Genomic DNA, 14,150 nt, shown 5'->3' on the forward strand with positions numbered 1-14,150 from the left:
TATTCTCATAGGATACCTTGGCCTGGCTCTTAGCTTTATGGCAATATTTTAAAAGCAGAAGTTGGCTTTCACATGTCTGATTTCCTTAGTGTAAAACAAAGCACGTGGTCACCTTCAGAAGGAAGAATGGCATATACTGCTGTGGCTGTAATGTGAATAATATCACGTGGTTGCAGTTTTGACATCTGCTTCTTATTTTCATTTCATCTTAGCAGAAGAGAACGAATTGAAGCCATTTTTTCCTTACAATCTGTGGTTTAACTCTGCATACCTTTCCACATCCATCCCCTAACCCTCCAACAAATCAGTTAGTTTTTTCCTCATGTTGTAAATCCCACCATAAAATTGAGCGATGTTCTATAATTTAGTTACTGTATTTCTTATTTGTAGCTGTATTAGGTTCCAGCTTTCTCCAGAAATATCTAAGATATAGGAGTTCTGTAGGTATTCAGTTTCTTAAATCCTTAGCAACTGGATTCAATAACAAATTCTGTTCAGTTTGGCTCTTGTAAAGAAGTGTAATTTATTCATGTTTCATGCAATCAGTCTTACTAAATCTAGAATTCCAGTTCATGCTTAGATTTTTTTTTTTTCTGGTTGGGAGAAGGTCTTCAAAATTGTACTCATTTTAAGAGGCATTTCTTGGTTCTTTTTTTAAAAAAATTATTTAATTTTATATATTTTTAAATTTACATCCAGATTAGTTAGCATATAGTGCAACATTGATTTCAGGAGTAGATTCCTTAATGCTCCTTACCCGTTTAGCCCATCCCCCCTCCCACACCCCCTCCAGTAACCCTCTGTTTGTTCTCCATATTTATGAGTCTCTTCTGTTTTGTCCCACTCCCCGTTTTTATAAGATTTTTGTTTCCCTTCCCTTATGTTCATCTGTTTTGTCTCTTAAAGTTCTCATATGAGTGAAGTCATATGATTTTTGTCCTTCTTTGATTAATTTCACTTAGCTTGATACCCTCCAGTTCCATCCACGTAGTTGCAGATGGCAAGATTTCATTCTTTTTGATTGCCGAGTAATACTCCATTGTATATATATGCCACATCTTCTTTATCCATTCATCCATCGATGGGCATTTGGGCTCTTTCCATACTTTGGCTATTGTTGATAGTGTTGCTATAAACATTGGGGTGCATGTGTCCCTTTGAAACAGCACACCTATATCCTGTGGATAAATGCCTAGTAGTGCAATTGCTGGGTCGTAGGGTAGTACTGTTTTTAGTTTTTTGAGGAACCTCTATACTGTTTTCCAGAGTGGCTGCACCAGCTTGTATTCCCAGGCATTTCTTTGTTCTTAAACCAACTGGTTTAATTGAATATAAAGGTCTTCCTTACATTTGTTTGTTTGTTTGTTTGTTTTTGTTCTTAAAATGTTGGTTCAGTTGTACACATTTTGGTGAGGCCAACAAAAAGCTAACAAATATTTGATTGAGGAAAATTGTAGTTGTATTCATCTTTTTTCTTACCAAAAGCATACTATTGTTGACAACAACAATTAACAGTTTTTTGTCTCTTCCTGTTTCAACATTAGCTAAAGCTGAAGAAATATAAAATGTAATCCTATAACATGTTTTATTGCTGAGTCCAGGGGTTTGCAGAGTTCAGGTAATGGCTATCTAGTCTACTTGATGTCAAATTACTTAATATGATGGTTGAGGGCAGGAATCTAGGAATTTTTTATGTATGCTAGTCACAAGCACAGAAGTCTTATTGACCATTGTGTCATTTCCAAAAACTATAGAAGCATGTCATAAGAGTATAGATTTCTTGATTGGGAAATGAACAAGAAATTACTTCAAATGTCCTTGCTAACTTGTCAAACATTTCCCAAATGAATCTGTGGAGTTCTTACCACCTGTGTTTTACAGATTAAAGTTTATATTTTTTTTATTTTTCTGTGTTAAGTCTCCTGTGTAGTCAAGGTTTCTTTCATTTCATGGCAATATTCTAAAATGGTAAAAACAACTTGGCTGAAAGATTTTTTTCCCTACCTCTACTACTGCTAGGCAAATGACCCACCTGATGACAGAAAATAGCAATTGCTTTTGGAAAAAGATAGCTTTTGTTTGATAACACAGGGAAAGCTGGCTTTATTTAGGCAGGTTTGTATTTTTCTGTTTAGTTAGTTTCAAAGACCCCTGTTGGCTCAGTCAACACCACAGATATTTTCCTAAGGTTGAACCTAGAAACTGTTGGCAATCAATTAGTGAAATCAATAAATATTGGCCTCAGGGACAGTTCTCATTTTGTGGCTCCTTGGATATTCTGTGCATATCACAGAGAGCTTTTATTGAACTGAATTTTACTTTTACTGAATAAAAACATTTCTGTATGCCTGAAAACCAGAAATGATATGGCTAGTCAGAGAATCTGCTCAAAACATTCCTACCATAGGAAATCAAGGTATTTCCTTAAAAAAATTTTTTTTAATGTTTATTTATGAAAGAGAGAGAGACACACAGAGTGTGAGTTGGGGAGGGGGAGAAAGAGAGTGAGACCCAGAATTTGAAGCAGGCTCCAGGCTCCAAGCTGCCAGCACAGAGCCTAATGCGGGGCTCAAACCCACAAACCGTGAGATCATGACCTGAGCCGAAGTGGGACGCTTAACCGACTGAGCCAACCAGGTGCCCCAAGATATTTCCTGATGATCATGAAAATGCATAGTACTGGTTGGCACTTTGATTTGACAAGAGAACCTCTCCTGGTACCAACAGAGCTTCTTGAAAATGCCAGTGGGATTTTTGTTTCTGTTGTTAGAATCAATGATTATCTTTTTTTGCTCCATGTTGGCCTATCTTTCACTGCTTGCTATCCTTCAAATATTTGAACTATATGGTTATGCTATCATATTACAACTGAGGAAGGCTGTTACATATCCTTGGGTCTAACAGTAGAGAATTACAGAACTCATAAGATATGAGAGTTGGAAGAAAGTGTTTTGGAAGAACTTGAGGCAGAAAGAGAAAGTGACTTGCTTAAAAGTATATAGCTGGTTATACCAGCAGAACTGGGGCTAAAACCTAACTTTTGGGCCAGTACCTTTGGGTACAGAGAGTCACATTGTCAGAGCAGAACAGAAATAGCCTTGCTAGAATAATATTTCTGTTTTCTTGAAAATAAAATATGAGTTCTGCTTATGAAGTTAATATGTGTTTCTTATAGAAAATTCAGGAGTTACAAAAGCATCTAAGAAAAATAAGGTGAAAGAAACAAGGTTTTTACCATCAAATTCAATTTCCTTTGAGTTTACTTCTCTGCAAACACACACACACACACACACACACACACACACACACACACGGTATACCAGTTAGAATTTTGAGCAAGAAAGAGAAAACAGCCAGCTTGGATTTTGAAGATAAGTAAGTTAAGGAACTATTTATGGATTTAAAGGAGCCAATATGGGACGTTAGGACACATAGGGACTAGCAACAGTGGGTAGGGGAAGAAAAAATGTATTGGAACTTAGGGAAAGCTGGAGCTGTGGGAGAATGATAAACAAACATTTACAGTTTTGCCATCCAAAACTGTAATCACAGAAGGTGTAGGCAAAGGATTAACCAATCCTTCCCCCTTCATCATGAGAATTTGAGCTGTAGTTAGCTTTCTAACTGCTTCCTTGGCAATACGATGAAAGTTGGAAGGTTAACAATGTTAGGAGGCAACTTTGCTCATGCTAAAGATGACCCAGGGATTGGGAGAATTATAAAGGCCTGGTGGAGAAGCTCTACTCTCAGTCTCACTTAGTGCAGTGTTTCTTGAGACTGGGCATGTCCCTGGCTGGGACACTGTGGGGGTGTGCCTGTGGGATCATTTCAAGAGATGGTGTTCTTATGAGATATATAGCTTTTGAGCCACGGTACTTCCTTGCCCTTGTACCTATACTGTCATGACACAGACTGTGGCAAAAACTCCCATTGACCAGGGGTACCTGACACTACCCTGCCGTGTTTCCTGTCCTATGTTCATCTAAGTAGACTAGCTCCACCTGTGGCCTCTGTCTTTGCGCATGAATATTCAGTTGAATGTAAGACAATTCTCCTGATGGGCCCCTTAGGGATATGTTGCTGCCAAAACCTTAATGCCAGAGCAGGGAGGAGAAGGTGAAGATAATGCAAGCTCTCTTTTCTCCTGCTCTCCAGCTCATTGATTGAACCTACCCACAAGACAGCGATCAAGGAGAAAGAGTCTGATTGGCCTAGCTTGAGTCAGGTGTTCTCCCATAGTTTGTTTATCACTCTCGTGCTGATGGACATTTGCCTATATGCCTAAAGCTGCTGTGAACATTTGTGTACAAGGCTTCAGTCATACATTTTCATTTCTCTTGGATAGAGTTGCAGGAGTGGAACTATGGATCATAGGAAAGACAAACACTGAACTCTTTAAGAAACTACCAAACAATTTTCCCAAGTGGTTATACCATTGTATATTCCCATCAATAACACTTGAGAGTTCCTCATGGTCCCTACCTTTCCAATATTTGGGGTTAACAAAATTTTTCATCTGGGCCATTTTTGTGGCTGTGTAGTGATATCTGATTGTGATTTTAATTTACATTTCCCTGATTACTTAATGATGTATAGGACTTTTTCACGTGCTTATTTGTCATTCATGTGTCTTCTTTTATGAAGTATCCAAGTTGCTTTAAAGCTACACTATCTTTTTTAGTATTTATTCTTCCTTATTTTATTATTGAATTGTGTGAGTTCCTTACATATTTTGGATACAAGTCCTTTGACAGGTTTGTGTGTTATAAATTTTACTCTCAGCCTGTGGATTGTCTTTTTTTTTTTTTTTTTTTTTTTAAAAATTTTTTTTTTTCAACGTTTATTTATTTTTGGGACAGAGAGAGACAGAGCATGAACGGGGGAGGGACAGAGAGAGAGGGAGACACAGAATCGGAAACAGGCTCCAGGCTCTGAGCCATCAGCCCAGAGCCTGACGCGGGGCTCGAACTCACGGACCGTGAGATCGTGACCTGGCTGAAGCCGGACGCTTAACCGACTGCGCCACCCAGGCGCCCCTTGTGGATTGTCTTAATGGTGGCTTTGAATAAGCAAAATTTAAAATATCAATGAAGTCTGAATTAGAAATGTTTTTCTGTGTCTTTTCTTTGCATACCCAAAAACTAAAAATAAAATCAGAGTTGTAGATTATTAAAATGCTGTCTCTTAAAAAAAAAGATTTCCATTTAAAAATGAAATCCAACTTGGATGTTTTTCATCTCACTATAATTTATAGACTGAACGTTTGTGTCCTCTCAAAATTCATATTTGAAATCTGATCCCCAGTGTGATGGTATTTGGAGGTCAGGACTTTGGGATGTGATTAGGTCATAAGGGTGGAGCCGTCATGAAGGGGATTAGTGCCCTAATAAAAAAGACGTAGAGAGCTCTCTTGTCCCGTCTACTATGTGAGGACACAGCAAAGAAGATGGTCCTCTAGGAACCAGGAAGCAGGCCTTTATCAGACATCAAGTCTGCCAATGCCTTGATCTTGGAGAAATACATTTGTGTTGTTTATAAGCCACCTTCAATGTGGTCTTCTATAATAGCAACTCAGATGGACTAAGACACTGTGTATCCTACTTCATGGTAGATACATCTTTATAAAAGTTGATGAAATGCTGGATGCTTAAAGCTTCAGAGAGACCTAGGGGTGCCCGGGTGGCTTAGTCATTTGAGCGTCTGACTTTGGCTCATTTCATGATCTCACGGTTTGTGAGTTCAAGCCCTGCGTCAGACTCTGCGCTGACAGCTTGGGTCCTGGAGCCTGCTTCAGATTCTGTGTCTCCCTCTCTCTCTGCTCTTCCCCTGATCACACTCTGTCTCTCTCTCAAAAATAAACAAAGATTAAAAAATTTTTTTAAAAAAAAGCTGCAAAGAGACCTTTATACCATCTTTTCCAAATGCCTCCCTAACATTAGGTTTCACTCTTAAATATATTCCTGATAATAATTCAGCCTCTGGATGCTTCTAGAGATTGAGAGCTACCAGAAGTGTATCTCCTTTTATGGAAAACAAAATGTAAAATAATCGCTTCTTGAAATTGAAATACTCTTTTAATAGTGTCCTCATTAGAACTTTATACAATATAGGGGCGCCTGGGTGGTTCAGTCAGTTAGCTTCTGACTCTTGATTTCAGCTCAGGTCATGGTCTCACAACTTGTGAGATCGAGTCCTGTGTCATGTTGCGTTGACAGTATGGAGCCTTCTTGGGATTACCTCTAATCCTCTCTCTTTGTCCCATTCATAGCTCATGCTCTCTCTCTCTCAAAATAAATAAACTTAAAAAAATAACTTCACAAAATATAAATTTCATTGAAACATTAGTGTGAACAGAGTTCTGAGAACCAGATTACAGTTGACTTTTGAACAGTGCAGGGATGGGGGGCGCTGTCACCCAATGCAGTGTAAAATCTGCGTTCTTACTTCTGACTTTCCATAAGCTTAACTGCTGTTCACTGGAAACCCTACTGATAGTGTCAACAGTTGATTAACACATATTTTGTATGCTATATGTATTATATACAGAATTCTTAAAATAAAGAAAGATAAATAAAATGTTATTTAGGAAATCATAAGGAAGAGAAAATACATTTATTTATTTATTTATTTATTTATTTATTTATTTATTTATTTATTAATATATGAAATTTATTGTCAAATTGGTTTCCATACAACACCCAGTGCTCATCCCAAAAGATGCCCTCTTCAATACCCATCACCTACCCTTCCCTCCCTCCCACCCCCCATCAACCCTCAGTTTGTTCTCAGTTTTTAAGAGTATCTTATGCTTTGGCTCTCTCCCACTCTAACCTCTTTTTTTTTTTTTTCCTTCCCCTCCCCCATGGGTTTCTGTTAAGTTTCTCAGGATCCACATAAGAGTGAAAACATATGGTATCTGTCCTTCTCTGTATGGCTTATTTCACTTAGCATCATACTCTGCAGTTCCATCCACGTTGCTACAAAGGGCCATATTTCATTCTTTCTCATTGCCACGTAGTACTCCGTTGTGTATATAAACCACAATTTTTTTTATCCATTCATCAGTTGATAGACATTTAGGCTCTTTCCACAATTTGGCTATTGTTGAGAGTGCTGCTATAAACATTGGGGTACAAGTGCCCCTATGCATCAGTACTCCTGTATCCCTTGGGTAAATTCCTAGCAGTGCTATTGCTGGGTCATAGGGTAGGTCTATTTTTAATTTTTTGAGGAAACTCCACACTGTTTTCCAGAGTGGCTGCACCAATTTGCATTCCCACCAACAGTGCAAGAGGGTTCCCATTTCTCCACATCCTTTCCAGCATCTATAGACTCCTGATTTGTTCATGTTAGCCACTCTGACTGGCGTGAGGTGATATCTGAGTGTGGTTTTGATTTGTATTTCCCTGATGAGGAACGACGTTGAGCATCTTTCATGTGCCTGTTGGCCATCTGGATGTCTTCTTTAGAGAAGTGTCTATTCATGTTTTCTGCCCATTTCTTCACTGGATTATTTGTTTTTCGGGTGTGGAGTTTGGTGAGCTCTTTATAGATTTTGGATACTAGCCCTTTGTCCGATATGTCATTTGCAAATATCTTTTCCCATTCCGTTGGTTGCCTTTCAGTTTTGTTGGTTGTTTCCTTTGCTGTGCAGAAGCTTTTTATCTTCATGAGGTCCCAATAGTTCATTTTTGCTTTTAATTCCCTTGCCTTTGGGGATGTGTCAAGTGAGAAATTGCTGCGGCTGAGGTCAGAGAGGTCTTTTCCTGCTTTCTCCTCTAGGGTTTTGATGGCTTCCTGTCTCACATTCAGGTCCTTTATCCATTTTGAGTTTATTTTTGTGAATGGTGTAAGAAAGTGGTCTAGTTTCATTCTTCTGCATGTTGCTGTCCAGTTCTCCCAGCACCATTTGTTAAAGAGACTGTCTTTTTTCCATTGGATATTCTTTCCTGCTTTGTCAAAGATTAGTTGGCCATACTTTTGTGGGTTCTGGGGTTTCTATTCTATTTCATTGGTCTATGTGTCTGTTTTTGTGCCAATACCATGCTGTCTTGATGATTACAGCTTTGTAGTAGAGGCTAAAGTCTGGGATTGTGATGCCTCCTGCTTTGGTCTTCTTCTGCAAAATTACTTTGGCTATCCGGGGCCTTTTGTGGTTCCATATGAATTTTAGGATTGCTTGTTCTAGCTTCGAGAAGAATGCTGGTGCAATTTTGATTGGGATTGCATTGAATGTGTAGATAGCTTTGGGTAGTATTGACATTTTAACAATATTTATTCTTCCAACCCATGAGCACGGAATGTTTTTCCATTTCTTTATATCTTCTTCAATTACCTGCATAAGCTTTCTATAGTTTTCAGCATACAGATCTTTTACAGCTTTGGTTAGATTTATTCCTAGGTTTTTTATGCTTCTTGGTGCAATTGTGAATGGGATCAGTTTCTTTATTTGTCTTTCTGTTGCTTCATTATTAGTGTATAAGAATGCAGCTGATTTCTGTACATTGGTTTTGTATCCTGCAACTTTTCTGAATTCATGTATCAGTTCTAGCAGACTTTTGGTGGAGTCTATCGGATTTCCCATGTATTATATCATGTCATCTGCAAAAAGTGAAAGCTTGACTTTATCTTTGCCAATTTTGATGCCTTTGATTTCCTTTTGTTGTCTGATTGCTGATGCTAGAACTTCCAACACTATGTTAAACAACAGCGGTGAGAGTGGACATGCCTGTCGTCTTCCTGATCTCAGGGGAAAAGCTCTCAGTTTTTCCCCATTGAGGATGATGTTAGCTGTGGGCTTTTCATAAATGGCTTTTATGATCTTTAAGTATTTCCTTCTATCCCGACTTTCTCCAGGGTTTTTATTAAGAAAGGATGTTGAATTTTGTCAAAAGCTTTTTCTGCATCGATTGACAGGATCATATGGTTCTTATCTTTTCTTTTATTAATGTGATGTAGCACGTTACTTGATTTGTGAATGTTGAACCAGCTCTGCAGCCCAGGAATGAATCCCACTTGATCGTTGTGAATAATTCTTTTTATATGCTGTTGAATTCGATTTGCTAGTATCTTATTGAGAATTTTTGCATCCATATTCATCAGGGATATTGGCCTGTAGTTCTCTTTTTTCACTGGGTCTCTGTCTGGTTTAGGAATCAAAGTAATACTGGCTTCATAGAATGAGTCTGGATGTTTTCCTTCCCTTTTTATTTTTTGGCATAGCTTGAGAAGGATAGGTATTATCTCTGCTTTCAATATCTGGTAGAATTCCCCTGGGAAGCCATCTGGTCCTGGACTCTTATTTGTTGGGAGATTTTTGATAACTGATTCAATTTCTTCGCTGGTTATGGGTCTGTTCAAGCTTTCTATTTCCTCCTGTTTGAGTTTTGTAAGTGTGTGGGTGTTTAGGAATTTGTCCATTTCTTCCAGGTTGTCCAATTTGTTGGCATATAATTTTTCATAGTATTCCCTGATAATTGCTTTATTTCTGAGGGATTGGTTGTAATAATTCCATTTTCATTCATGATTTTACCTGTTTGGGTCATCTCCCTTTTCTTTTTGAGAAGCCTGGCTAGAGGTTTATCAATTTTGTTTATTTTTTCAAAAAACCAACTCTTGGTTTCATTGATCTGCTCCACAGTTTTTTTAGATTCTATATTGTTTGTTTCTGCTCTGATCTTTATTATTTCTCTTCTTCTGCTGGGTTTGGGGTGTCTTTGCTGTTCTGCTTCTATTTCCTTTAGGTGTGCTGTTAGATTTTGTATTTGGGATTTTTCTTGTTTCTTGAGATAGGCCTGGACTGCAATGTATTTTCCTCTCAGGACTGCCTTCGCTGCATCCCAAAGCGTTTGGATTGTTGTATTGTCATTTTTGTTTGTTTCCATATAGAAAATACATTTATTTATAGCACTGTACTGTTTATTGAAAAATAAACTGCGTGAAAGTGGACCTATGCCATTCAAACTCATGTTGTCCAAGGGTCAGCTGTACAGTCTATTGGCCAGTGCTTATACAGCTTCAGGGTTATAGTTTGTGTTGGGATACAGAGTAGGATTAGTCATGGTCCCTGTCTGAACAGTGACAGTGTGGTAACTGGGAAGAGGGAACATGTGGCATGACCCAGAGAATAACTGCCCTTCCTAAGTGTGTTAGGGAACATTTTATAGGGGAAATATATTTGTGCTCAAAAAGAGTGGAGTCTTCACGAGCAGCTGGAGGAAAGGGGCATGGAGTAGTGGAGAACTAGTAATTGTGAGTATTGCCATGGTTTTGGGTCTGAGACCCAAGCAATGGGAAACGAGGCTGAAGAGCTAGTCAGGGTACAGACCAGGAATGATCGAGGACTTTGCTCAGTGGCTTTGCTCCGTGGCATCTCTGCATAGGGTGGAGTGAATGGGAGACTGGTGGCCCTCAGATCAGTTAAGAGGCTCAAGCTAAGTAGATAGTTCTCAAATTTTCAAGTAGCTGTATTCAGGGTGTCAGTCCCCTATTGAATCAGAATCTCCAGTGTGGAGGCTGGGCCTTTGAAAGTTTTCCCAGGCTCTGTGGGTGAGTTTGAAGGCCACTGGAGTTTGAAAACCATGATTTAGGTGAATGATGAGGCAGTAAGGGAGGAGGGCCTTAATTAAGAGGTATCAGGAAGTGAGATGGTGACCCTTCAAAAAAAAATTGAAGTTAATGAGACATTATCCCAGAGGCTAAATATTTTTAGCTTCCAAAAAAATTATACTTTTCCCGTCATTTTTTTAAAAAAATGGAATTTGTAATAAAATAGTATGGGATTATATTGATTTTGAGGAACATTTAATGATATAGAAAAATAATCGATTTGTATTGATAAGTGAAAAAATTCAAATTGAAAATGACAATACGGTGTGATCCAAGTTCTATGAAAAAGAAGCCGTCACAAAAAAAAAAAATATGCTAAGTAACCATTAATTCAAAGTATATAACAGGGCACCTGGGTGACTCAGTCAGTTGAGCGTCTGACTTTTGATTTCGGCTCAGGTCATGATCCCAGGGTTGTCAGATCAAGCTCTGCATTGGGCTCTGTGCTGAGCATGGAGCCTGCTTAAGATTCTCTCTCTCTCTTTCTCTGCCCCTCTCCCCTGCTTGTGCTCTCTCTCTCTAAAAAAATAAAAATAAAAAATAAAAAACTAAATAACAAAACAAGTTGCAAATTATTTAGAGCTAAAAAGTAGTGACAATGTCACATACTAAAATCACACGATATAAAGTTTAGGTAGAGGGTAAAGTGTAGTTTTAAATGTACTTTTCTTCTTAAAATGAAACTGTATTATTTGAATTTTCTGTTTCATTTATGAATCGCTAATTAACAAAGTCCCTGACATTCAGTGTCTTAGGAATGTTCCAGCTTCATCTTAGGTTAACTGGAGAGAGTGCTGCTCCTACCTCTTCAATAGAAAATGGCAGGTAATCTGCATAATCAATACTCTTTCTGAATCAGTGTTTTTCATCACAGAGCTGAGGTCCCAAGGCACCAAAATAACCCCAAATACAAGAAATGCAAGCATCTTCAAGGAGACACTGGTTACAAGTACTTCTTACTTGGGGTAGATAATGGGCATGATACAAACTCTGTAAGGGATGAGAGTGTTGGAGGGTTCTGGTTTGAGTAACTTCAAACACGACATTTATGACATTATGTCAGTTACCTGCATGGCAGCACAGAGTAGGAGATCTGTGGGAGAAAAGATAGGAAGTGAAGTTATAGATATAAAGCCAACTTCCTCTCAAATACCCATTTTTATACCCATTAATTTTGAAAGATTATGGTTCTGTCCATTCAAATATTGCTGATAATAGTGAACTACTTCCATTATGTAATCTTTATTCCTTTCAGAGGACATATTTAACTCACATTTGTTAGCCACTAAGATTTGTTGCATGCCTACTACCTACTGTAATGACTTTGGGGCCGAATGTTATTATAATTTTGCAGATGCTAAAACTGAAGTTCAGACAGCTTAGTTGATTTCCCTAAAGCCATCTTAGTCAGGAGCCAGGTAGAGCCAGGATTCAAAACTCCTGACTTTGCCCATTCCAGTTCACTAAGTAAACATCTACCTTTCATAGTATGGATAGGCAGTATTTTTTTTCTCTTGTTATTTATATATGATGAATTTTGAGTCCAGAGAAAGTGTGATTTGCCCAGGATCTTGGGCTGATATGTATAGAGCAGGGACCAGAGCCCAGGTTGCTGCTTCCTGGCCACTTCTCTTTTCACTCTAACTTCTTGATTCCCAAATGATTGAGTTTATTTTCCTACTTGTTTTATGTATAGTTGGACCCTTCTCCTTCAAAGAGGAAGAGTTTAGGGAATTATAAATATAATTTGTTTTAAAAGTAGGCTCCATGCCCAGTGCAGGGTTTGAACTCATGACCCTGAAATCAAGACCTGAGATCAAAAGTCAGACACTCCACCAGCTGAGCTACCCAGGTACCCCTGAATATCATTTTGAAGGGAAGAAATATTGTTTGAGAAGCAAAGCCAAACCTTTAAAGTTCATTTGCTTTGGGGCGGCATGTAATGGTACATTTCCAGCCTGTGTGTGAATTTTTTTTTTTTTTTGATTAGGAACCTGACCTTAATGATGATGATAAAAATATGGAAATAACTCCAGGAGAAAAGGTACTTCGGAACACCAAAGAGCAACGGGATCAGCAAAACCGGCTGAGAGAGATAGATGACAAACTGAGAAAGATGAAGGAAAATGTGGTAAGTCTTCTTTATTTAAAGTTTAACTGTAACCAATGATTGTATTTAAAAAAGCCTCCAGTTTCCTTTGACTGTTTATGACTGGTTTTATGTGTTACGTCCATCGAGGAAACTGACATGGGAATATGTCAGTAAGAATTTGCATAAAAGCTAAAAATATGATTCGTAGAACTTAAAGTAATATTATTATACTTACTTTATGTGATATAATAAATCTGTGAAATCCTATCTGAAGTCAGAATAATGACCCATATGCCTAATATTCTGTGCCTGACAGTGACATAAATGTTTTTTTTTAATGGAAAAATCTGGTAGTTATTCTCCACAAAATCATCTTTATATATCGAACTTGGGCCTTAAGTAGTCCCACTTTTAGTTCATAATTCATAATATATTATTACTCAGTTTTAATTCATTCTAAATCCTTCGTGTGCCTATTTCATGTTATAATTGATTGTCATTGAAAGACATATCACTGCGGGTAAGAGAAAGCTCTTAAATTAGCACAATTGTGAGTTGGTTGATATTCTGAACCCATTAGAAATGCTCCATAATATTCTGATTTTGCAGCTACCCGTAGTATGCTTCCACCTGGATACTTGCTTTTACCTAAAATTAAACATGACAAGGCTAAACTTGTGATTCCACCTACATCCTCTCTCCCAGGGCTGGTCTTGTCCTAATTGCGAGCAGTACCTACTTTCTGTCTCCTACTAAATCCTGTTATCTTGGGTGATCTTCAAGCCTCATTAAGTTTTAACCAGTATGTGTAATTTGCTGTCATATCTTGCCGCAGTTCTTTATGACTCTTTGGAATCTTCTCTTTTTTTTTGTCCTTGCTTGTATCACCCTTCTGTCAGCACTGTCCCCTCCTGTCTAGCCGCTTAACCCTGGTCAGGCTCTTCTCTTATTATTTTATTTTATATGCTGTTCCATGGGAGTGAGCGTCAGGTAAGTGATTTTGATTCCATTCTGATCTCCTTAGAGCTCTCCAAGAGTGTGGCCCAGTCCTGACTGAGATTCTTCACCCCTAATGACCGTGTCCTGCTGAATTTCTCTTAACCTTTTGCCAGCCATGGACAGCTTCACTGACTCTCAGCCTAAAGGACAGCTAGGTCTACCTAATGAGACTCAGGCAACAGATCTAAGGGGAATACATGCATTGTGCTTCTCTTTAGAATTCATTTTTGTTTACTCTTCATGGGAAATTAAATGGGAATTATGTTTCAGGGAGACCTTCATTTTTATTTTCTGAGGGTTTTTTTTTTTTTTTTTTTTTTTTCTCCTTGAGTCTATTGATACGGGGAGGAAGTGGAAGAGGTAAGAATGGTTAGGGAGCGGAAAGAGGCTCTTGGCCAATAGTTGTGGTGGTAGTGATAGGGCATTGCAAACTGGATGCGGTAAGTAAAAT

General features: G+C 38.3%; 1 protein-coding gene across 3 annotated transcripts in view; it reads left to right on the forward strand.

Moving 5' to 3' along the window:
- FSIP1 (fibrous sheath interacting protein 1) overlaps nt 1–14,150 on the forward strand; it is a 197,624-nt gene that overhangs the window by 57,317 nt on the left and 126,157 nt on the right. For all 3 annotated transcript variants that reach the window (XM_058738238.1, XM_058738237.1, XM_058738239.1), the window contains exon 10: nt 12,599–12,739. In XM_058738238.1, coding sequence (XP_058594221.1) covers nt 12,599–12,739 — 141 coding nt within the window. The remainder of the gene's footprint in view (nt 1–12,598; nt 12,740–14,150) is intronic.

This window comes from Neofelis nebulosa, chromosome 7 (genome assembly GCF_028018385.1).
Source record: "Neofelis nebulosa isolate mNeoNeb1 chromosome 7, mNeoNeb1.pri, whole genome shotgun sequence".
Lineage (NCBI taxonomy): Eukaryota > Metazoa > Chordata > Mammalia > Carnivora > Felidae > Neofelis > Neofelis nebulosa.